The sequence below is a fragment of the Myotis nattereri genome (assembly GCF_964212035.1).
Source record: "Myotis nattereri genome assembly, chromosome: 13".
Lineage (NCBI taxonomy): Eukaryota > Metazoa > Chordata > Mammalia > Chiroptera > Vespertilionidae > Myotis > Myotis nattereri.
Window position 1 is genome coordinate 52,975,100 of NC_138088.1, and position 23,485 is coordinate 52,998,584.

At 37.4% G+C, this 23,485-nt stretch overlaps 1 protein-coding gene across 1 annotated transcript in view; it reads left to right on the forward strand.

Annotated features, from left to right (window-relative positions):
- Positions 1 to 23,485, forward strand: part of ATRNL1 (attractin like 1) — a gene marked incomplete at both ends in the record, with an annotated part of 457,232 nt that overhangs the window by 104,139 nt on the left and 329,608 nt on the right. Inside the window, 3 exons of the mRNA XM_081105367.1 lie at positions 1,822 to 2,040; positions 15,332 to 15,469; positions 21,768 to 21,861. Of these exons, the coding sequence (XP_080961493.1) occupies positions 1,822 to 2,040; positions 15,332 to 15,469; positions 21,768 to 21,861 (451 nt within the window). The remainder of the gene's footprint in view (positions 1 to 1,821; positions 2,041 to 15,331; positions 15,470 to 21,767; positions 21,862 to 23,485) is intronic.

The following is a 23,485-nucleotide window of genomic DNA, read 5'->3' on the forward strand; positions in this document are numbered from 1 at the left end:
CCAATCACTGGGTGCCCTGGAGAGTTTAACTCTCAGAGTTGTCCACAGTCAGCTTCCAGCAGTTCCTCAGTCACAGATCAGATTTTCTGACTCTGACTCTGAGTCCTGCAGAGGTTACTTAGGTAAATTGTGATGTTCTCCATCCACCTGTCTGCCTCTCCAATTTAGGGGATAGTGGTTTACCCTATGACCTCACAACTCTGAGGATATAAGAAGAATTGTTTATTTTCCAGTTTGTGCTACTTTTTACTCTTTGTTAGGATGAATGGTGACTTCTAACCTCATTATCTGCTGGACTGGAAACCGGAAATTGTCAGTAGTCATTTGATGACATAAATTCTTGCAGATTAATTTTTCAAATTCTTATATATTTCAAAAAATATTAAATACCTTACAACTTAATCTTTCAAAAAGCCAAAAATAAATAAAATAAAAATGATTGCTCTGATTACTTATAGATCATACATAGTCTTTGTACCATCCATAATTTATGAAGCTTTTCTATCATTGTTTTCTGTAAGAAAAAGAAAAACCAATAGAGTCTGTCAGTTTTTGAGTCAGCATTGAAGGCTAAAGAATGAATTTCCTACAGGGTTAACATTAGTCACTTGTGTTTAATGACTCAAAGAATATTCTTTCTTTTATAATTTATTATTAAATAAATATAGGAGATGGTACTCATTTTCCACCTTTTTGCTTCCAATCTCTGAAATGCTTAGCATGCAACAAATTCCTAACAACAAATCATACTGTAATTGATGAAATTTTAAATCTAATATTCTATTATTCCTGCATGGTCCTCTATATTGAATTCTTGATGTTCAGTTTTGCCATTGTTTACAGAAATCTTACTGGGTACATTTTGTACCCCATAATATTAAAATACCAAGTGGCAATTAAGTTATTATTACCACAAAGTGAATCCGAATCTGCCAGAAATCTACTAGAAGAAATTTTTCTTGGTGCCTTGTCCCTGTGTCACCATCTTCTGTGGATACACAATTCCCAAGACAAAGTGTGCCTGTTCTAGCAAAGTATCAGTACTCAGAGAGCACCTCAAACCAATATAGGCTACTCTGATTATGAATTAAAATTTTTAAATATTACATAGGAACTATTACGTGATGGCAGACTACAACAGGTTCATCCTTGGAAAAGGCATCCCAGTATTGATAGGCTTTCCACCCTGAAAGTCAGAGACAGCCTGCCTGCTGGTTGCCTGACGGAGGCAGAGTATCCAAGTTCCATGTTCCCATCCAGATGGCTCTTTGGGTGGAGACTGAATTTTACTCATCACAGGACAGCCAAATACTAGCATCTTGGACCCCTGGATAGAGCATCGTCCATACGAGACAGTCCTAATGTGGCTCAGCCATCACAGGGATGGGCAGGCATCACAACACTGACCATTCCCCGGCAGATTGCAGATTTTCCTTGAAGGCCTTCACTAGGCACAACAGTAGCGAACGTGGCTGTACATCACAGACAAAAGAAGTGTGGGCTGTAGGCTCCTCATAAGCTCCCCGAAGGCCCTAATCCTGGCAAAGCTCAGGAGACTTTAAGTTCTGACTTCATTTTTCTCCATGTCATAGTCACCACCATTTCTAACCCTCATGCCAGTCCATTTATCTCCTCATTGTTCATGATGAATGTTTTCTTTGCTTTAAGTAGTTGCTTTCTTAGGCATTATTACCAAAATGTTTAAACTACAGCTGACCTTTTACAGTCTTTTTTCTCAGATCTTACTTATTTCTTCATTAGCTACGGTTCTACTTGAGTATAAAGTCAGGTAACGTGTTTGTTAATGTTCCTGTCACACAGCTCAGAATTGTTCTGGATTGAGAACCTGTGGACAGTGCCTGGAACAGCCCGGGTGTGGCTGGTGCAATGATCCTAGTAACACAGGAAGAGGACACTGCATTGAAGGATCTTCGCGAGGACCCATGAAGCTCGTGGGAACGCACAGCAATGAGATGGTTCTTGACTCCAGTCTTTGTCCAAAAGAAAAGAACTATGAGTGGTCCTTTATCCAGTGTCCAGGTAAGAAACATGTGATTGTAACAATTGCAGTTTCTCAGACAATTCGGTTTTTCAATCAAAGTGTTTTTTCAGTTTCAAAACCAAGGATATTTTTTTTCTTTCTTGTAATAAAGATTTAGAAAAAGAATAATAGGATGAGGCTCAAAATTCAGAGATAAAAAATATTTTTCCCTATATCCACTTGGTTGTATTGATGGTATTCCGTTTGAAATTGTTAAATAGGCTAACCAGATGCATTGCAAATAATTATTAGATTTGGTTTCATATCAGTTTTTAAGAGGAAATAATATTGGCTTATGCCTGTTTTTTATCCTAGTATTATATCTTAGAATTCAAAGGTAACTCCTAGGATTCAGTCAAACTTCATGGTAAGAATAGGAATTTTTCTCTCTAAAACCTATGATGGAGTCACCTGGCCTCATTTTGAAAGTTGCCTTTGGTATTCACTACCATTCATTTGTGAATGTCAATAATGACTAGATTTTAGGATTTGTTTGTTTTTTAGTCCATATCTTTGTTGAGTGCCTACTATGTGCTAAGGAATATTTTAGATGCTAGAGATGCAACAAATAACAAATAAGTTTAAAATCATTCATGGAGTCTGTATTCATGGAGCTTGTATTCTCATTGAAGTTACGCAGACACATATGACATTAGATGGTGATAGGTGCTATTGAATAAAGAAGGCCAGGAAGGGTGAATATGGCTAGCCATTTAAAATAGGGTGGTGAGAAAAGATCTTCCTGAGAGGGGATTTGTAATAAACACCTCAAGTAGAGGAAGGAGAGAATACTAGGAGTATTCGGGAAAGAGTGGTCTAGAAGAGGAATCAACCTGACACAAGGACCAGATAAGATAGTTATTAATGACTGTGGTGGTTTTAACTATATCCACAAACTCTTTGACACTCCTAACATAACACAGAAATCCACAGCTAATAAGCCAAGAAATTAGATAAAATAAAATAATATTTAATGCAAGAGAAGGCAGAACAAGAGAAAAAATGAAATATAGAAGAGATGGGACAAATAGTTAACTAATAGCAAAACAACAGTTTTAAGCTCAGTCATTTCAATAGTTATGCTAAATGTAAATAACCTAATCACCTCAATAAAAGGGCTGATGTTTTCATATCAGCTAAAAAAGCAAGACACAACTATAGGCTGCCTATAAGAAATCCATTTAAAATATAAAGACACACTTATATAAAGTAAAAGAATGGAAACAGTTATACTACGAGAACATAAATCAAGAGAAAGGTGAATTGGCTATACGAATATCAGACAAATAGTTTCCAGAGCAAAAAAGTGTCCCTTTATACAGATAAATGGGTAAATTAATAAAAAAGACATAAGATTTCTAAACATTTTCACCAATTAACAGACTTTCAAAACAGGTGAAGATTTAGTGGTGGATGATCAAGAATCCTCTTTTAATCTCCAGAGACATTATAGGTTACCACTTCCTACTTGAATTTGTGTGGCTGGTACTATACCTTTTATTTGTTTTTCTCTTACCCCTGTATTTTTTTTTTTGCGCGGGGGAGGGGGTTTCTATTAATTTTCTATTGCAGCATTAAAAATTACCATAAACTTAGAGGCTTAAACAATACCCGTTTATAGTTCACAGTTCTGTATGTCTGAAGTTGGGGCCTGGCCTGGCTGGCTTCTCTGCTCCAAGTCTCAAGGGCTGAAACCAAGGTGTCGGGCAGGCCGAGTTTTGTTTGGAAGATCTGGAGAAGAATCTGCTTCCAGGGTCATCCATAGTGTTGGTGGAATTCAGTTCCTTGTGGTTTTAGGACTGAGGTGCCTGTTTTCCAGTTGGCTGTCAGCCAGTGACCACGCAGATTCTAAGGAATGCTTACATTCTCTAACACATGGCACCCGCCCCCCTTTCATCGCCAACTTGCAATGTAGAGTCTCAAAAACTCAAATGGATCTCTCACACTTTTAATCTCTTTCTTCAAGTGGAGTCCAGTTCCTTATAAGGCTTTACCTGATTGGGCCATCCAGGATGATCTCCCTTTTAAAAACTCAACTGGGCATGTAACATTCCTAATCATAGAGTGACCATCCCGTCACATGCACAGGTCCCTGCCACACTCAAGAGGGCACCATCATGTTTGATTAAATAACTGGGTACTGTAACCTAGCTTCATTGACACATAAGAGTATCACATCATACAACTTATCCATTTAAAGTCTATAACTCAGTGGTTTTTATTATATTCACGGAATTATGCAACTATCACTACAATAAATTTAAAAAGAGGGAAGGCAGGGGTGGGTGGGTGGGAAGCGATCAACCAATGAACTTGTATGCTTATATGCATAACCCTTGGACACAGACAATGGAGTGGTGAGGGCCTGGGAGGGGAGAGAGGTAGGGAGTGGGCTGAAGAGGTTAATGGGGGGAAAAGGAGAATCTATGTAATACTTTCAACAATAAAGATTTAAAACAACAACAACATTTTTGCCATTCCCCAGTAGAAACCTGATACTTACTAACAGTCACTGCATGTTGAACCTCCTCTTATTCTTGTGAGCTGTAGGCAACCACTAATCTTTGTATCTCTATAGATTTGCCTATTCTGGATATTTTATGTAAATTGAATTATACAATTGTTGTCTTTTGGGACTGGCTTTTCCTATGCATAATATTTTCAAGTTTTATTCATGTAACAACATGTCTCAGTACTTCACTTTTTTACCAAATAATATTCCATTATAAGAGTCTACCACACTTTGTTTATCTGTTCATCCCTTCATGGACATTAGGGTATTTCCATTTTTTGGCTTTTTGTGTAATGCTTCTATGAAGACATATTTTTATTACTTTGGGAATGGAATATCTGGGTCAAATGGAAACCATGTTTAACCTTTTGAGGAACTGTCTGTTTCAAAGTAGCTGCATTGTTTTATATTCCCAACAGCAGTGAACAAAGGTTCCAGTTACTCCACATCTTTGCCAAACACTGGTTACTCACATGTTTTGATTATAGTCATCCTGGCGGGTGTGAAGTGTTATCTCATTGTGGTTTTGATTTGCAATTTTTTGTGGGCTAGTGATGCTGAACATTTTTTAATGTATTTTTGGCCATTTGTATGTCTTTGGAGAAATGTCTATCAGATTCTTTGCCCATTGTTAAATTGGGGTATCTGTCTTTTTATTATTAAACTGTAAGAGTTCTTTATATATTCTGAATACAAGTCCTGTATCAAAAATCGATTTTCAAATATTTCCTCCTATTCTGTAGGTTATCTTCCCTTTTGTTTTTTTTTTTTTCCTTTGTATTGAATTTATTGGGGTGACACTGGTTAACAAAATCATACAGGTTTCAGGTGCACAGTTCTACAGCAGATCATCTGTACACTGTATTGTGCGTTCACCAGCCCAAATCAAGTCTCCGTCATCACTATTTATCGCCCCCAATACCCTTCTCCATCTCTTCTCACTCCCCTCCCACCGGCATTCACCACACTGCTGTCCGTGTACCTGAGCTTTTTTCTGTTTTGCTCACTTCCTGCCCACTCCCCACCCAACACAGCTATCAGCCTGTTCTCTATCTAGGAGGCTGTTTCTGTTTTGCTTGGTTGTTAATTTTGTTCATTAGATTCCACATTTGAGTGAAATCATATTGTACTTGTCTTTTCTGACTGGCTTATTTCACTTAGCACAATGCTCTCCAGGCCTATCCATGCTGTTGCAAAGGCTAAGATTTCCTTCTTTTTTATGGCAGAATGGTATTCCGTTGTGTAAATTTACCACTGCTTTTTTATCCACTCACCTACTGATGGGCACTTGGGCTGCTTCTAATTCTTGGCTGTTATAAATAATGTTGCATTAATTCTTTTGAAGGAGTGTTTTGGGTTTCTTCAGATAAATTCCCAAAAGTGGAGTTGCTGGGTCATAAGGCAGTTCCATTTTTAACTTTTGGAGGTAACTCCATTCTGCTCTCCATAGTGGCTGTACCAATCTGCATTCCCACCAGTAGTTCCCTTTTCTCCATAGCCTGTCTTTTCACTTAAAATTTTTTTTATTCATTTCAGAAAGTTGGAGAGGGAGAGAGAAATAGAAACATTGATGATGAGAGAGACTCATTGATTGGCTGCCTTCTGCACGCCTCCTACTGGTGATTGAGCCTGGAACCCAGGAACATGCCCTTGACTGGAATCGAACCTGGGACCCTTCAGTCCACAGGCCACCTCTCTATTCACTGAGCCACACCGTCTAGGGCGGTTTTCACTTTTTTGATAGTGTGCTTTGAATCACAAAAGTTTTTGATTTTGATGATATCCTATCTATTTTTTTATTGTTTCTTGTGCTGTTGGTGATACTCCTTGAAACCATCCTATATAATAAAAGTGTAATATGCAAATCGACTGAATGGCGGAATGACCAGTGGGCGGGGGGCGGGACTGGTGAGCAGGCGGCGCCAGGCCAGCCAAGGGCATGAACATGGGCAGAGGGAGGGAATGGCGATGGGGTAGGGGGTGGCGACCAGCAGTGGCGCAGGGGTGTTTGGGGGGGCTGGCACTGTCCCCTGATGGGTCTGTCCTTTTGCCTCCTGCAGAGGGTGGCCGGGCGGCAATGGTGGGGTGATAGGGGTGATGTTGTCCCCTGATCCCCTGTCCTGTCACCTCCACAGAGGGAGGCTGGGTGGCAGCAGCGGCAGGGTGATGGGGGCGGTTCTATCCCCTGATCGGCCAGCCTGGTCACCTCCCACAGAAGGAGGCCAGACTGCAGCTTAGGCCTCCTCCCTGTGCACGAAAATTCATGCACTGGGCCTCTAGTGCATAATATAAGATTCCAAAGATTTATGCCTATATTTTCTTTTAAGAGTTTAATAGTTTTAGCTCTTGCATTTAGGTCTCTGACCAGTTTCGAGTTACTTTTTTTAAAAAAAGACTACCATGTTTTTATTTTATTTTATTGATCTTAAAGAAGGGAGGGAGAAAGGAAAGAGGGAGAGGGAGAGGGGGAGGGGGAGGGGGAGGGGGAGGGGGAGGGGGAGGGGGAGGGGGAGGGGGAGGGGGAGGGGGAGAGGGAGAGGAGAAAGAGAAGAAGGGGCAGGGGAAGGAGAAAGGGAAGGGGAAGGGGAAGAGAGAAACATCGATTGGTTGCCTCTCCCACTCACCCAACCAAACTGGGGATTGAACCTGCAATCTGGGTGTGTGCCCTGACAGGGAATTGAACCATCACCACCTTTTGGTGTATGGGATGGCACGCCAACTAATTAAGTCATGCTAGCTAGGGTCAAGTTACTTCTTACATGTGTTGTGAGAAAGGAACTTAATTCTTTTGTCAGAGTATCTAGGTATCCCAGCACCATTCGTTGAAAAGACTATTCTTTCCCTATTGAATTTATTTTTCATTTTGCATATTTTAGTTTTCATCTTTAGAAATTGTATCTTAGTCATTTTATATTTTCCATTTCTCTCTCTGTATTCTTGAGTATATGGATAACTTTTAATAATTTTAATAATTGTTTTAAAAATCCTCTGCTCATTCCATCCCTGTGCTATTTCTTTGTCTGTTTCTATTGGTGTGTGTGTGTGTGTTTATTTACTGAATATGGATCAAAATTTCCAGCTCTGTTATTTTGTTTGGTATCCTGGACATTGTGATGTTTGCAGTTTATTATTAAATTTGTTTTATTTGCTTTGGTGCTGAACTTTTTTCTGGCATGCAAGTATATTACATGGGATCTGTTTGATCACTTCGAAAATTGTTATGGTTTGTTAGGACTTGTGCACAGCAGCCCTAAGTCCAGTGGGAATTCGTCTCCACTACGGCAGTGCCTCTTTGTGGTCTCTGTTCAATGCTCTTTGCATGATGAGGCCTCTCTACCCTGACTAGTGGGAATGCAAACTGTTCCTCGTCCTATGGGAGTTGTTTTCTGGTCGTTCCTTCTCCAGCTTCATGGAGTTTCTCATTCTGCTCAGTTATTCGGTCAGAGATTCAGTCCCCCCTGCAGATTGCTGTGTACATCTCTCTCCGGTAGCATTTTGGTCCACAGATTCTGGCCACCATGGCCTCTCTGAACTTCAATCTGTGTTTCCTCAACTAAATGAGATCTCTGGCCTTAGTTTGGCTTTCCCTCCCTGAGCTGCACACTCTACTCTGCTTCCAGGTAGCAAGCAGGACAGTCATATTTGTTTCCCTTTTCTCAGGCATGCCATTCCTGAGCTGCCTGTGAGATTTGCAAGTAGTTGCTTCATACGTTTTCTTGTTGTTTACCATGAGAGGTCAATTACTTGAGCGATTAATCCTACATGGGCAGAAGGGGGAGCTCTTCTATCAGTGTGTTGTTGTTTTTTTACAGTTAATCCCTTGTAAATAGCCAGTAGGTCTTGATTATTTTTGTTTTGTTTTTTTAAAAATCTAGTTTGACAGTCTCTGTCCTTTATCAGAGTGTTAGTTAATTAAGATTTAATATAATATTGGTATTATTGAGTTTAATTCATACCATTAAGGTATTGATTTAAAAATTTTTCTTTATTTTTCTCTCGTTTGTTCTTCCTCTTGCCTTTTTTTAGATGAATTGAGTGTTTTTTTAAGTCCATTTTTTATCACTTTCATTGGATTTTTAGCTATACCTCTTTTGTGTTTTTTTTAGTGACTGCTGTAGTGATTGTAATAGTCACCTTTATCTTATCACAGTCTACCTTGAATCAGTATTATACTACTTCATGTATAAGGTAAGAATATTACAATAGTGTAATTCCATTTGCTTTTTTCCTGTCCTTTGTGTAATTATTGACATATATTTTACTTCTGCATATTAACCATATAATACATTATTATTTTTGCTTTAAACAGTTTTCTTATAAAGAAATGATAAAAGTCTTTTTATTTACTTGACCATTTCCTATGATCTTCATTTTTTTAATAGAGATCGAAATTTCCTTTTGCTATAATATTTCTTTAGCTTGATGAACTTTAACTTAAATACTGTGTTTTTCAATTGTGGCATCAGATTATAATAGCTTTCATAGATATGAAAAATGTTTTTATTGTGTATATATGTCTTCATATATGAAGGATATTTTTTACTGGAAATAGCATCCCAAGGTGACAGGTATATTTTTTCAGTGCTTTGATGATGTAATTTCCTTTTCCAGCTTCCTCCATTTCTCTTAAGAATTTCTCTGTCAGTTTGTTGTTTATCTTTTAACATCAATATATCTTTTTCCTCCCTTTGACATTTTTAAAGAGTTTTTTATTTTTTTCTTAGTTTTTGGATGCCAGTAATTTCAATATGATGTACTTAACTGTCAGTTTTATTTTTTATTGAGATTGTGAATTGTGTGGCTTATTTACTCTGTGGCTTCATGTTTTTCATCATTTTTGTAACTTTTCTGCCATTCACTCATTAGATGTTGCATTTGTCCCATTGTGTCACCTGGTTCTCCATTTCTAGGAGATCACTAATGTGAGGCTTTTTCACTAAGTCCCTAATTTTTTTTTACTGACTTCCCTATATTTTATTTCCTGGAAGCTCCTTTGCTCTATATTTCAACTCACTAATTCTTTTTTCAGATGTTTCCAGTTTCCTCTTAAATTTGTTTTAGTTCTTTATTGCTATTAACATAGCACCCAAACGCACTGTGTTAAAGCAGTTTTTTATTCATGATTCTATACCAGGGGTGGGCAAACTTTTTGACTCGAGGGCCGCAATGGTTCTTAAACTGGACCGGAGGGCCGGAACAAAAGCATGGATGGAGTGTTTGTGTGAACTAATATAAATTCAAAGGAAACATTATTACATAAAAGTGTACGGTCTTTTTTTTTTTTTTTTTTAGTTTTATTCATTTCAAACAGGCCGGATCCGGCCCGCAGGCCGTAGTTTGCCCATGGCTGTTCTATGCCATCTATTTTTGCTGATTTCTGCTAGGCAGTTCTTTCTCCTGGTTTTTCTCACGTGGCTACAGTTATCTGGCAGTTTGATTGGTTTTGGACGGTCCCAGATGCCTCACGCACATGTGCAGTGGTGAAGCTGCCTGGTTGAACTAGGGTTCTCAGGTGCAAATTCCTGTTCTACGATGTGCTTGACCTTTCATCCTCCAATAGTATAGGCACGACTTCACTGCATGGGATTCTTAGACTAGAATTGCAGGCAGAGAGCAGAATATGTCTGCTTCTTGAGCCCTAAGCCAGAGTTCCTACCCCATCACTTCCTTCTGTTGCTTTGAGAAAATCTTGATGCCAGACAATGTTCAGAGGTTGGGGAAATCACACTTTTTTTTTTTTTAATGAATGTTGTACATACAGAGATGGTAAACATTTGTGCAAATTATTTTCAGCTCATCTAATTAGTTCTATTTTGTGCAAATTATTTTCAGCTCATATAATTAGTTCGATTTGCTTGTTTGTTCAATGACAAAACTTATATATAATATATATGTTCAGTGACATATATGAAAGGCTAAGCAACCATCTGACCATCCGACCGTTAGCTATGATGGCAATGACCACCAGGGGGCAGATGCTCAATGCAGGAGCTGACAGGCTGCGGTGACTTGGCAGTGGTAGTTCTCGGGTGATGCACCCCGGGACCAGATTGGAGGGAGCCTGATTGTGGGGTGCGTCACCCGAGAACCACCCTCTCCCAATCTGGGACCCCTCGGTGAATGTTGGAGAGCCAGTTTTGGCCTGATACCCGCTGGCCAGGCTGAGGGACCCCACCTGCTGTAGAGACCCCGCTCATTCTGCATATGCCCTTCGATGTCTAGTACCATGGGAGGTTGGCTCCAGGGCATGTCTGGCCCATCTCTCCCAGTCTCACCCCGCTGGCCAACTTCTAATTAATTTTCTTTCAGTGTGCACGAATCCATGCACCGGAGCACTAGTATGTCATAAAATCCACCATTTTGATGTAAAGAATTCAGCAGTTTTTAATATAATCAGTAGGTGTTCAATTATCATCATCATATAGTTCCAGAACATTTTAATATCCCCCAAACAAAACCCATCCCCTTTAACAGCCACTACTTTCCCCCTGAGAACCACTAATTAGCTTTTTTTCTTTGTGTATTTGTCTGTTTTGGACATTTCATGTAAATTAAATCTTGTATTTTCTTTGGTGTCTGGTTTCTTTCATTTAACACCTATTTTTAAGGTTCATCAATATTACAGCATGTATCAGTCCTTTACTTATGTCTGTGGTTGAATAATATTCAGTTACCTTACACATGTCGGTATGTTCATCAGTTGATAGGTCCTTGGCTTATTTCACTTTTCTTGCTGTTGTGAATGATGCCACTATGAGCATTTTTAATAAGTTTTATGTGGACATGTTTTATTTGCTTATTTTTGGCATCTACCTAGGTGTGGAAATTTAGGTCATATGATAATCTACATTTAACACTTTGGGGAATTGCCAGGAGGTGTTCCAGACTTCTGCACCATTTTACCTCACCAGCAGAAGTGTATGCATGTTCTAGTTATTCTGTCCTCACCAACACTGGTTAATGTCCGTCATTTTGATTATTACCCTCCTAGCAGGTGTGAAGTGGTAACTTGTGCTTTTGAATTTCCTTTTCCTTATGATTAATGATGCCTTTTTCATGTACTTATTAGTTATTCATAGATCTTCTTAGGGAAATGTCTATTAGAACCCTTTGTTCATTCAAACATTTTTTAAATTGAAGAATATTGTTATTTATATATTATAAATATGATCTTAAATATTTTCTCCTGTACTATGACTTGTCTCTTCAGTTTCTTGATGGTGTCCTTTGATGCACAAAGTTTTTATTTATTTACTAGAGGCCCTGTGCATGACATTCATGCCCTGGGGGAGGGGGGGTTATGGGTTCCGCAGCCCAGCCTGCACCCTCTCATAGTCTGGGACCTCAGGAAATGGGCCTAAGCTGGCAGGTGGACATCCCCCGAGGGGTCCTTAATGCTGCTGTGGAGGCGAGAAAGGCTCCCGCCATGACTGCTGCGCTCTCCAGCTGTGAGCTAAGCTTCTGGCTGAGTGGCACTCCCCCTGTGGGAGCACACTGACCACCAGAGGGCTGCTCCTCCATTGAGCGTCAGCCCCCTGGTGGTCAGTGCGTGTCATAGTGACTGGTTGTTCTCTCATTTGGTCAATTTGCATATTAGCCTTTTATTATATAGGATTTTGATGTCCATATATCTATATTTTTTTCTGTAGATTGCTTATGCTTTTGGTGTCATATCTAAGAAACTGCTACCTAATCCAAAGTAATGAAGATTTTCATCTTTATTTTCTTGTAACGTTTTTTATAATTTTAGCTCTTACTTTAGGCCTTTGACCCATATTTAGTTTAGTGTTACAAATGGTGTTATTATATGGGTTCAAATTCATTCTTTTGCATGTGGATATCAAGTTACTCTAGTACCATTTACTGAAAATACTATTAATGTTCCCCATTTAATGGTCTTGGCACCCTTGTTGAAAGTCAGTTGACCGTAGATACATGGGGTTATTTCTGGACCGAATTCTGTTTCAGTGATCTGTATGTCTGTGCATATGCCAATATCACACTGTTTTGTTTTCTGTATCTTTGGAGTGTGTTTCAAAATGGAGACATGTCAGTCTTTTAGTTTTGTTCTTCTTTTTCAAGATTGTTTTGACTAGTTTGGATCCTTTGTAATTTAATATGAATTTTAGGCTCTGCTTGTTTCTTCCTATAAAAAAAGACTGTTGGAATTTGATAAATATTGCATTAAATTTATAGATCAATTAGAATGAATTGGTATCTTAATACTATTAAATCTTCTAATCCATGAATACAGAATACTTTTACATTAATTTATTTCAACAATGTTTTGTAGTTTTCAACATACAAGTCTTACATTTCTTCAGCTAAATATTTCTAAGTATTTCAGTCTTCCCGATGCTATTGTAAATGAAATTGTTTTCTTAATTTCTTAATTTGGATTGTATGCCAGAGATTGTCTCCTGGGTCCTGCTTTCTCTGATGGACTGTCTCCTTTTCCTTTGCTACTGTATTAATTACAAGCTATGGCAATGACCGTTTTTTTGTTTGTGTTTTTTTTTTTTTCTTTCTGGAAATTTAGCTTGCAGTTAGGTCTAAAACATCCCAGCTTTCTGTGTGGTATATTCACTACATAAACATTAGACATCCTTGTATCTCACTTCCCAGCAGCTGTGTGGAGGCATACAAGTAATTATGCTTCTTGGTTGGCGCATGGCCCAGATCTGCCTTTAGAACATCTCCCTTTTGGAAAGGGACAGTGAGTGCATTATACTAGGGGTCCTATTTCAGTTTCCAGAGGGATCACAGGTTCCTACTTTCTGGGTTTTTTGTGTAGTTGTTACTGTGCCCAGATATTCGTTGTTTCTGGCAAGTTACCTTATTATTTCAGTGGGAATCTGTGAGGATGAGATGCAGTTGCTACACTTAACCCTCTTATTCAGTAGTTAAAGCATTTGTTATTGTGATGAAAAAAATGTGGCCAGGAGTTTCATAAAATACCTAAAGCAACCCATCTCTTACTTTGATTTTTCACAGGCAATGCTTTACACATAGTGAGCACTCAATAAGTTTCATTTTTACATGAGTGAATTGGCCTTATTGGTTTCACTTAAAATTTTCTAAGAAACAATACTTTAAACTTTCAAGCACAATGTTAAAAAAATTAAAGTTAACATTATTGTTCCTGATTATAAAAGTAATAAGAATGTATTTTAGAAAGTTGATGGTGCAGAAATATTTACTAAACTAAGATAACCATCATTAACTCTTCCATAGGCATATTTATACCTTTAAAAACAAAATTATGATCATTTTAAACATAATGTTTTGTATCTTTATTTTACTTAATTTGTCATGAACATTTTCCTTTGTTATTAAACTTTCTCTTGTTTTATAATATGATATATGATAATAAAAGTTGAACACTACAACTTTTCTTAATTTCATTAAAAGGATGATGAAGATTATTTAACATTTTCCATGATGACTCCATGTCATTTCAGTGCTATATAACAATAGAGTTATGCCTCTGAAAAATTTTATAAGATACAGGTATTTGGTGTTTACTCTTTATGTGGGTGTATTTCTTCACTCTGTGTTCACTGATGTTGATGACCTTATGCTGGTCTCTTGGGGTTTCCCTCTCATTTCCAAATTTTCCACATAGAAGTATGGTGTTTAATGTCTGGTCTTTTGAGTTATACATCTGATTATGTATTTCTTTCTGCCATTGATTAGCTGTGTGATTGGGGTAGTTGCTTAACCACCCAGGCTTTCTTATCTTAGAAATGGTCCTAGAAATAGTACCTTCTACATAGAATTGTTGTGAGGATTAAAGGTATAATTCATGTATATCACCTAGTATGCTATATGACAATGAGATGATATTTATAATATTTCAAAATTGATGCAGTACGTAAACTGACCAATCAGAATACACGCCTTTTTCAAACAGTTGAAATCGCCTGAACGTTGGCTTTCCTGCCTAAAGTGAGAGAGAGTTCAGTTAAGTGCTGTCTCAGTTGTAATCATGATGAAAATGATTATGAAGGTGACAATGCGGATGATGTTTTGACAGTTACCAAACTAAGTCAGTCAGCATTACGCTCCAAATAGTCGCTAAAGGTGTGAGGTTTCATATATTAACTTTATCTCTCCTCTGAAATGGTTGGATTCTATTACAATATTAATGTGAAAATATAATAAATCTCATATTATGAAAACAAAAAAACTCATGCTTTAAATCTGATTCTGTTAGTTCACATTCACATAGATTTTCAATTAGGCTTTGAACCTTTTCTTGCCCAAAGAAGCTAAAAATGTATGCAAATTAATTTAAAAGTACTATTTTTTGCTAATCTTCCATATATATGTACTTGAAGAAAGAACCTATTACCAAACAGTTTTCTATATTAATCGATTCTTTGTTATTATGTGTAAATATAATTAAGGTGAATTTTAACACTTTTAATCAAAGCTGTATTATTCAGACTTTTGTTTATGTAACTTAATAGACAATATTCACATGAATCTTTTGGGAATATGTTTAAAAGTATTCCCTGCTTAGCTATAACTTTTATGTTTCAATTTATCTCTAACTCACACATTTTACAGAGTATAAGGCAACATTTCTAAATAGAATTTATTGTATAATTGTTCTGCATTGACATTTTGAGCCACATATGTTATACATTAAAACAACTTGGGAAATGTTTGTTGGACTTTGCTAACGTTCAGATTTTTAAAAATAAATTCTTTGTCTTTATATAATACTTGGTATTGTTATATAGATATATATATATATTTACTCTTTTCTTTAGCTTGCCAGTGTAATGGACATAGCACTTGCATCAATAATAATGTGTGCGAGCAGTGTAAAAATCTGACCACAGGAAAGCAGTGTCAAGACTGCATGCCAGGTTATTATGGAGATCCTACCAATGGAGGACAGTGTACAGGTAATTAGTTTTTATTTTACTTTAGTGTGTGTGTTTGTGTGTGTGTGTGTTTACTAGAGAAAAGAAAATTGAGAAACACGCCTGTTGTGGAAAAAAAAAAATATATATATATATATATATATATATATATATATATTTATTTATTTATTTTATTATTTTTTTTAATATATTTTATTGATTTTTCACAGAGAGGAAGGGAGAGAGATAGAAAGTTAGAAACATCGATGAGAGAGAAACATCGATCAGCTGCCTCCTGCACATCTCCCACTGGGGATGTGCCCGCAACCCAGGTACATGCCCTTGACCGGAATCGAACCTGGGACCTTTCAGTCCGCAGGCCGACGCGCTATCCACTGAGCCAAACCGGTTTCGGCGAAAATATATTTTAAAAAAAGGAAATTTTTCCATTGTGTCAATATTTTTGCAAAGTAATATATAAAAATTCTGTGATATACTTTAAAAATTTTACTTTTGTTATTTCAAAATGAATTCATGTTCATTATACGATATTTATCAAATACAGATAAGTTAAAAGTGACCTGTAATCTCCCTATTCAAAAGTAATCACTGCTGACAGTTTGTTTTATAATAGTAACTTACCACTTTGACTTGAGCAATAAAATAATTAAGAGTTTGTGTATGCCTTATATCAGGTAAGATTGGTGGGGTGTTTTTGGACATGGTGATAGTATGACATAATGTGTATGAGAACATGTTTGGAATCAATCCTGGGATGAAATCCCACTCTCCCACTATTTAAATGTGTGACGGCTCATTAACGCAACCCCTCAGTGCCTCCTTGTCCTCATATGTGAAGGGAGATGATAATACTTCATTGGATTGTTCTAAAGATCAAATGAGATCATAGGTAATTGAGGCCCATGTAATAGGAATTGAAGCACATTAGGAGAACATTTAAGGATGAGCTGTTACCTTCACATTTTCACTCAGTCCTACTTTTCTCTATTTTCCCCTCTATCCTGCTGCTTCTTTCCTCCTACATTTAACAGAAGTTTTGGTCTTCCCTTAAAAGTTTTCCTGTTATGTTGTGATTTTTTGGTAATCTTTTTTATCTCTAGGTTTATCTTTGTTCCTTAGGTTATATATCTACCTTTTCTAAATGGAGATTGCCTATATAGTTCCCACAGAAAGGTCTCAGTTGCTGGCTATGAAATAATGAAGAATCTTTAAGGAAATATTTGGGCCTTATCGTGGTCTAGATACAATTTTTAACACTACCCTCCTATTAAAACTACCTGGACATCTTTTAACAAGTATGGATGTCTGGGCCATCCCCTAAAAGAATGAAATCAGTATCTGGGTTGGGGTTGTAGGGTGATTCTTGGGCATTGGTTCTTTTTAAGGGCTTCTCAAATGACTCTAATTGCACTCAGGGTTAAGAAACATGGGGCATGATGGGCTCATCCTTCCAGTCAATAAAATTGCTCAGACTATAGCATATTAAGTATATCTGTCCATAGCAGACTGTTACAGACACGTTTAATGCCTTAATAAACACACTAGGCTGTGACACAGATATTCTCTGAGACTAGAGGCTAGTAAAAAGGAAGACTAACTTTCCTTTCTCTCTACTAGGATGGAGGATTTTTTTTCTTATTAAACTCTTCTCACATATTGCAGATTGTTCATAGAAGCAGAAAATTTATAAGCAAATGAATTTGAGCATTTTCTAATATAAAAGTAAGAAGTTTAATTCTCGCAAACTGGGAGCATTGACCTGAATAATCTAGAGATGTAGATAAATGAAAATCACTTGACGTGGAAATCTTGGTTTTATTAGTTATTTTGACAGAACAAAATTAAAAGTTTGCATTTTCTGTGCACACATTATCATTCTGTGTGTCAGAGAAAAGCCAACCTGAGGTTTTATATATTCCAGAGAGAGGCCATTAAATGAACAATTACATAATTACACACAGATATTTAGAATATGGCATAACCATGAAGTTTACCCTTTCGGCAAAGATTTTGCTCAGAATAGCATTCTTATAGAATTTAATCATATTAAGAAACCAATAAAACCTTTTTAAATCATGCAGAACTGCTTGATTAAAAAGAAACTCCATTGACCAGCTGCTCTGATATTTTTTTAATTTTTTTTAAAAATTCAAATTCTTTATTGTTTAAAGTATTACATATGTCTCTTTTTCCCCCCATTGGCCTCTCCCCCGCCACTCCTACCCCCCAGCACATGCCCTCATCCCCCTACTGTCTGTGTCCATTTGTTTTGCTTATATGCATGCATACAAGTAAGTCCTTTGGTTGATCTCTTGTCCTCCCCTCTCACCCTCCCCTGACTTCCCTCTGAGGTTTGACAGTCTGTTCAATGCTCCTGTGTCTCTGGATCTATTTTTGTTCATTACATTTCACAAATGAGTGAGATCATGTGATATTTGTCTTTCTCTGACTGGCTTATTTTGCTTAGCATAATGCTCTCCAGGTCCATCCATGCTGTTGCAAATGGTAAGAGTTCTTTCTTTTTTACAGGAGCATAGTATTCCATTGTGTAGATGTACCACTGCTTTTTAATCCATTCATCTGCTGATGGACACTTAGGCTGTTTCCAAATCCTGGCTATTGTAAATTGTGCTGCTATGAACATAGGGGTGCATCTATCCTTTCTGATTAGTGTTTCTGATTTCTTGGGATATATTCCTAGAAGTGGGATTACTGGGTCAAATGGGAGTTCCATTTTTAATTTTTGAGGAAACTCCATACTGTTTTCCACAGTGGCTGCACCAGTCTGCATTCCCACCAGCAGTGCATGAGCGTTCCTTTTTCTCCGCATCCTCGCCAGCACTTGTCGTTTGTGGATTTGTTGATGATAGCCATTCTTGACAGGTGTGAAATGCTACCTCGTTATCGTTTTGAATCGACTCTCTCGCTCTGGTATTTTTAGCCAGGTAGTCCTCCCTCTGTTCTTGTTCTTGAAATCCTTTATTTTCCTTGGTGAAGCCCTCCTGTCAGATGCTCAGTCGCCCTAGGTTTTCTGTACTTGATCTTTTCAAGTTCTTTGGTCCTTGGGGCTCTCACAGAAGGAATGATGAGGACAAGAAGAACTGAGCCTATGCGAACTTTGACACTGACACTGGGTCAGGTATTTCAGGATGACCTTTGCTTATGGCCATTCGAAGATGCAGATGTGACTTTTCCTACTAGATGCCTTTTAAAGGAACTGCTAGAGACACAGTCCTGGAACCTTTGGGGGCTGGGAGACTTTGCCATGGCTGAGCTTAGCCCCCTGCTGACCCATTCCCTTCCTCAAATCCACCTCCCTGTTTTTGATTGACACAGACTTCTACTTCCCATCCCAACTTAAAGTCAACTTTGACTTCAATTTTTAACAGTGTTGAATAACCCTTATATCATTTTTCCCCTGTTTATTGTTTAGTTTTGGTTATAAATTGATATTGCAACTTTATATTATAGGGGAACAGAAATACCGTGTGACCACGCAATGGCACTCCTGTGTATGTCTTGGCTGTAAAATTGTCATATAAAATTCACCAAGCAAAAGGCCACTGCATGACGATTTCATAGGTGCTTATTCAGCATAAAAAGATAACCCCACATGCTGACAACAACAGAACAATTTCAACACTGTCATGAAGCATAAATTTTAAACAATTGAATTTAAAATACTTCTGTGCCATTTTAGCCTGAAGTGCAGCACCACAAGGGAGTTCTCTCAAAATGAGCTCACATTAAGAGGTCTTTTAACACAATTTTTTTTTTGTCTCAGAAATTATTAAAGCTCCCATACGATGATAATTCTTTCAGAAAACTCTGTATTAACTACTTCCAGTACTGCCTTAAAGGATAAATAAAATGGTCATCCAAGTTTTAAAGTATTAATGTACATGATGTTTTTAGTGAAGTTCTGAATACAGGGCAATATTTTCTTTTCTTTATTTATTTTTTTTTTTTTTTTTAAATATTTTATTGATTTTTTACAGAGAGGAAGGGAGAGAGATAGAGAGTTAGAAACATCGATGAGAGAGAAACATCGATCAGCTGCCTCCTGCACATCTCCCACTGGGGATGTGCCCGCAAGCCAGGTACATGCCCTTGACCGGAATCGAACCTGGGACCTTTCAGTCCGCAGGTCGACGCTCTATCCACTGAGCCAAACCGGTTTCGGCTTCTTTTCTTTATTGATTAAGGTATTACATATGTGTCCTTATTGCCCCATTGCCCCCCCACCCCCACCCCTCTCCCATGCCCTCACCCCCCTGTTGTCTGTGTCCATTGGTTAGGCCCATATGCATGTATATAAGTCCTTTGGTTGATCTCTCCCCCTTTCCCCCACCCTCCCCTACCTTCCCTCTGAGGTTTGACGGTCTGACCAATGCTTCTCTGTCTCTGGATCTGTTTATGTTCATCAGTTTATGTTGTTCATTATATTCCACAAATGAGTGAGATCATGTGATATTTATCTTTCTCTGACTGGCTTATTTCGCTTAGCATAATGCTCTCCAATTACAAGGCAGTATTAATATGAAACTCTGCAAGTTAACTTGAAGAGAGATCATGGAACATTCATTCACTGCTTATGAAGTTGCATGCATGTACCAGTATATCTCCATGTCCATGTCCTGCGATTGCTTGATGATCGTTTTTTTCCTTCCTTGCATTTCTATACCTTGTCATTCATTTCTGTCATTCTCACATGTTGTGTTTCCATAGTTAATTCTACAATTCTAAAGGAAAAATTATGCTGGTTTATTTAAATATTCATAATGAAGAAAAATTCACTTTTATGTAGAAATTTCTTCTAGAAAAAGAAAACAGGTTCTTAAAAATCTACCTAATACGAACTTATTTTTCTGTGTGTAGGGGAATGTGTATTTATATTAATTGTTGATTTTTTAAAATAAATAATCCGAAACAATTAGCAAGAAACTTAGTGTTCACTTTATTTTATTTTATTTTTTAAAATATATTTTATTGAGTTTTTACAGAGAGGGAGGGAGAGGGATAGAGAGTTAGAAACATTGATGAGAGAGAAACATCGATCAGCCGCCTTCCGCACACCTCCTATTGGGGATGTGCCCGCAACCAAGGTACATGCTCTTGACCAGAATCGAACCTGGGACCCTTCAGTTCGCAGACCGACGCTCTATCCACTGAGCCAAACCGGTCAGGGCAATACTTTATACTTTAATCAGAGCCAATGATTTGGCTTATTTTTATATTTGGATGTGAATCAGGATAAGACCACATTACTTCATTTTTGTCAATAGGATGGCTCAACTGCCCAGCAACACAGTATTTCTCATTAAAGGATTTTAAAAGGGTAGTGAGTTGGTCACCAGAGATAGACTATGTGTCTGGATGGCAGGATGACTTGGAGCCTAGAAATACTAACAGTGGAGAGATCAGATATGTGATAGTACTGGTGTCAGGAAGAGAACATGGGTGACAGTATTTGAATGCTGCTGTCATGATGAAAAGGAGGGGACATGTAGAAACTAGAACCTTCCAATTCTTTGGATATTGGGCACAATTAAGTGTGAGGTGTGTGTCCTAAATGACTGGAACACTGCTCTTGAACAAGAAATTCAAAGTAAGGAAATGAAATAAGTTCATATGAACCAAATCCACTGTGTTGAACTCTTACATAACTATGTTATGTTTCAATTAGTTATGGAAAGCTAAAATGGGGAATGATTCAGAAGTGTAAAAGGATGATATTGGGGGCAAGTAAATAGACATGCTTTTTATACAACATATAACTATATTTTTATTGTTGCAGAAAGAATAGTGGACATAATACATTTATTAAGTGCTGGATATGTGTTAGGTATTTTAAAATACATTCCCTCATTTGATTCTCACATTAATGCTGGGGGACAGTGTCATTAGTTCCTTTTGCAGATGAAGTGACTAAGCCGGGAGAGGTTACAAATGCATTTCCCAATGCACATCTCTAGGGATTACGAATGCACATTTTGAAGCCAGTCTGCTTGACTCCAAAGCTCTTGTGCTATTTGAGACCCATTTCACTGAGTAGATATCCCAAGTAGAAGTGGAAAGAAGCCTAAAGAAGAATGAGAAAAATACTCAGATCCATATATCCCACGGACTTGAAAGAGTTTCACAAAAATTTTAAATAAGTGACTTTACTTCCCTTTACTTAAAAATAACTTCTATAGCAACCCCTCATTTTTAGATGGCAAGGGAAAATCCATGGTATGAAAATAAGGTAATGAAACCTCCCCTGAAATGTGATGCACATTTGTCATGGAGAATATTCATTTTGGTTTTGACTTTGCAGCTTGTACATGCAGCGGCCATGCAAACATCTGCCACATGCACACAGGAAAATGTTTCTGCACAACCAAAGGGATCAAAGGTGATCAGTGCCAACTGTAAGTAAAAATGATTGTTTGGAACTTTCGTGGGTTGAGTTTGTGCTGAAGAACTAATTTTTGTAGGTTTTCCCCTTTTTAAGTTTAGTGTTGTGCTAGTTAAGTAACCAGTATTATTGTAAGCTATGTTTACTTGGGTTCTATCAATTCTAATAAAAAGTTAAGCCTTTTAAAATGACAGTTTTGTGGAGGCTTTAAAACAGAGTCCATAGACTGTGTTTGTATTTTGTGTTTCTCTAAAAAGAAGAAACATTCTTATTTTTTTCTGGAAAACTCATGTTATATGTAAAATCTGCATTGCCATCTTTATAATTGTCCTTTGTATCTCATTAAGTAATTAAAATCCAATGTTTTTATGCCTTTCTTTCTTTTGAATCTTTTATTATTAATCCTGATATTTATAATCCTTTAAACCTTTCAAGTGGTTTCTTATACTCATCTTTTCCCCTCTATGTCAGTAGACAGAAACTTTTGTTGTTACTGTACTCCCAGTAGTTTTATGAATGGTTATTGTGCTTTTATAATGTGTTTTCTCAAGGTTTATTCCCCTCCCCCAGATAACTTCAAGAAGCAATTGTTGCATGTTAACTGAATGTTTTCCCTTTTTATCCTTATTCATCTACTCATATATTAAAAGTGTTTTTATAGTTTTGAATTGTATATATGCAAATACTTGTTTATATTAGATATAAATGCACTATATTTGACACAAACCATAAATGCCAACTATAATATAGTTATAAAACATTAATAAAAGATTTTCCAAAACTATGACTATATAAAATATTATATCCAAAGAAGTCAAACCAAAGAAAATAATTATTTTTTTTTATTGAGAAGAAATATATTTTTAGCTGTAGAATTATCCTAAACATTTCAAGATAGATGATTATGTCTTTGACTAGTTACTGAGGTATCATAGGTTTTCAAATTCTGAGAAGATGAGCAGAACCAATTTTATTTCTTCTCCATCATCTCTAAGCTTAAAAATGAGGCCAGAGCGTAAGATTGTAGGGGAGTTCTTAGTAAGGAAGGTGATTTTGGTCTCATTACCAGTGGGATGAAATCAGTCCTGTGCTCTAGGAAAGAAGGGTGCCTCAGGCACTTCACAGCTGCCTGTTACAAGCAGAGCCCACATCAGGGGCATGTGGCCTCTGCATTTGCACGGGGCTTCATGCTCCCAAGGGTGTCATGTTTGCTTTAATATTCTGTTGCCATATTGAACTCTTTTTGTTTTAAATATATTTTTATTAATTTCAGAGAGGCAAGGAGAAGAGGGGGAGAGAGAATCATGGATTGACTGCCTCCTGCACACCTTCTATCGGGGATTGAGTCTGCAACCAGGGCATGTTCCCTCACTGGGAATCTAACCTGTGACCTCCTGGTTCATAGATTGGCACTCAACCACAGAGCTATGCTGGCCAGGCCATATTGATATTCTGAATAAATTTTTAATAAGAGTCCTGCATTTTCATTTTACACTACTCTTTGATTTCCTCTCAGCCCCCTCTGCCATGAATTATGTAACAGGTCCTGATCATAAGCAACAAGTGTTCTATTTTTGTTCTGAGATCCCATCATGAAGATGAGCACTGACATTTTCAATTTGTACTGCACTTCTGCA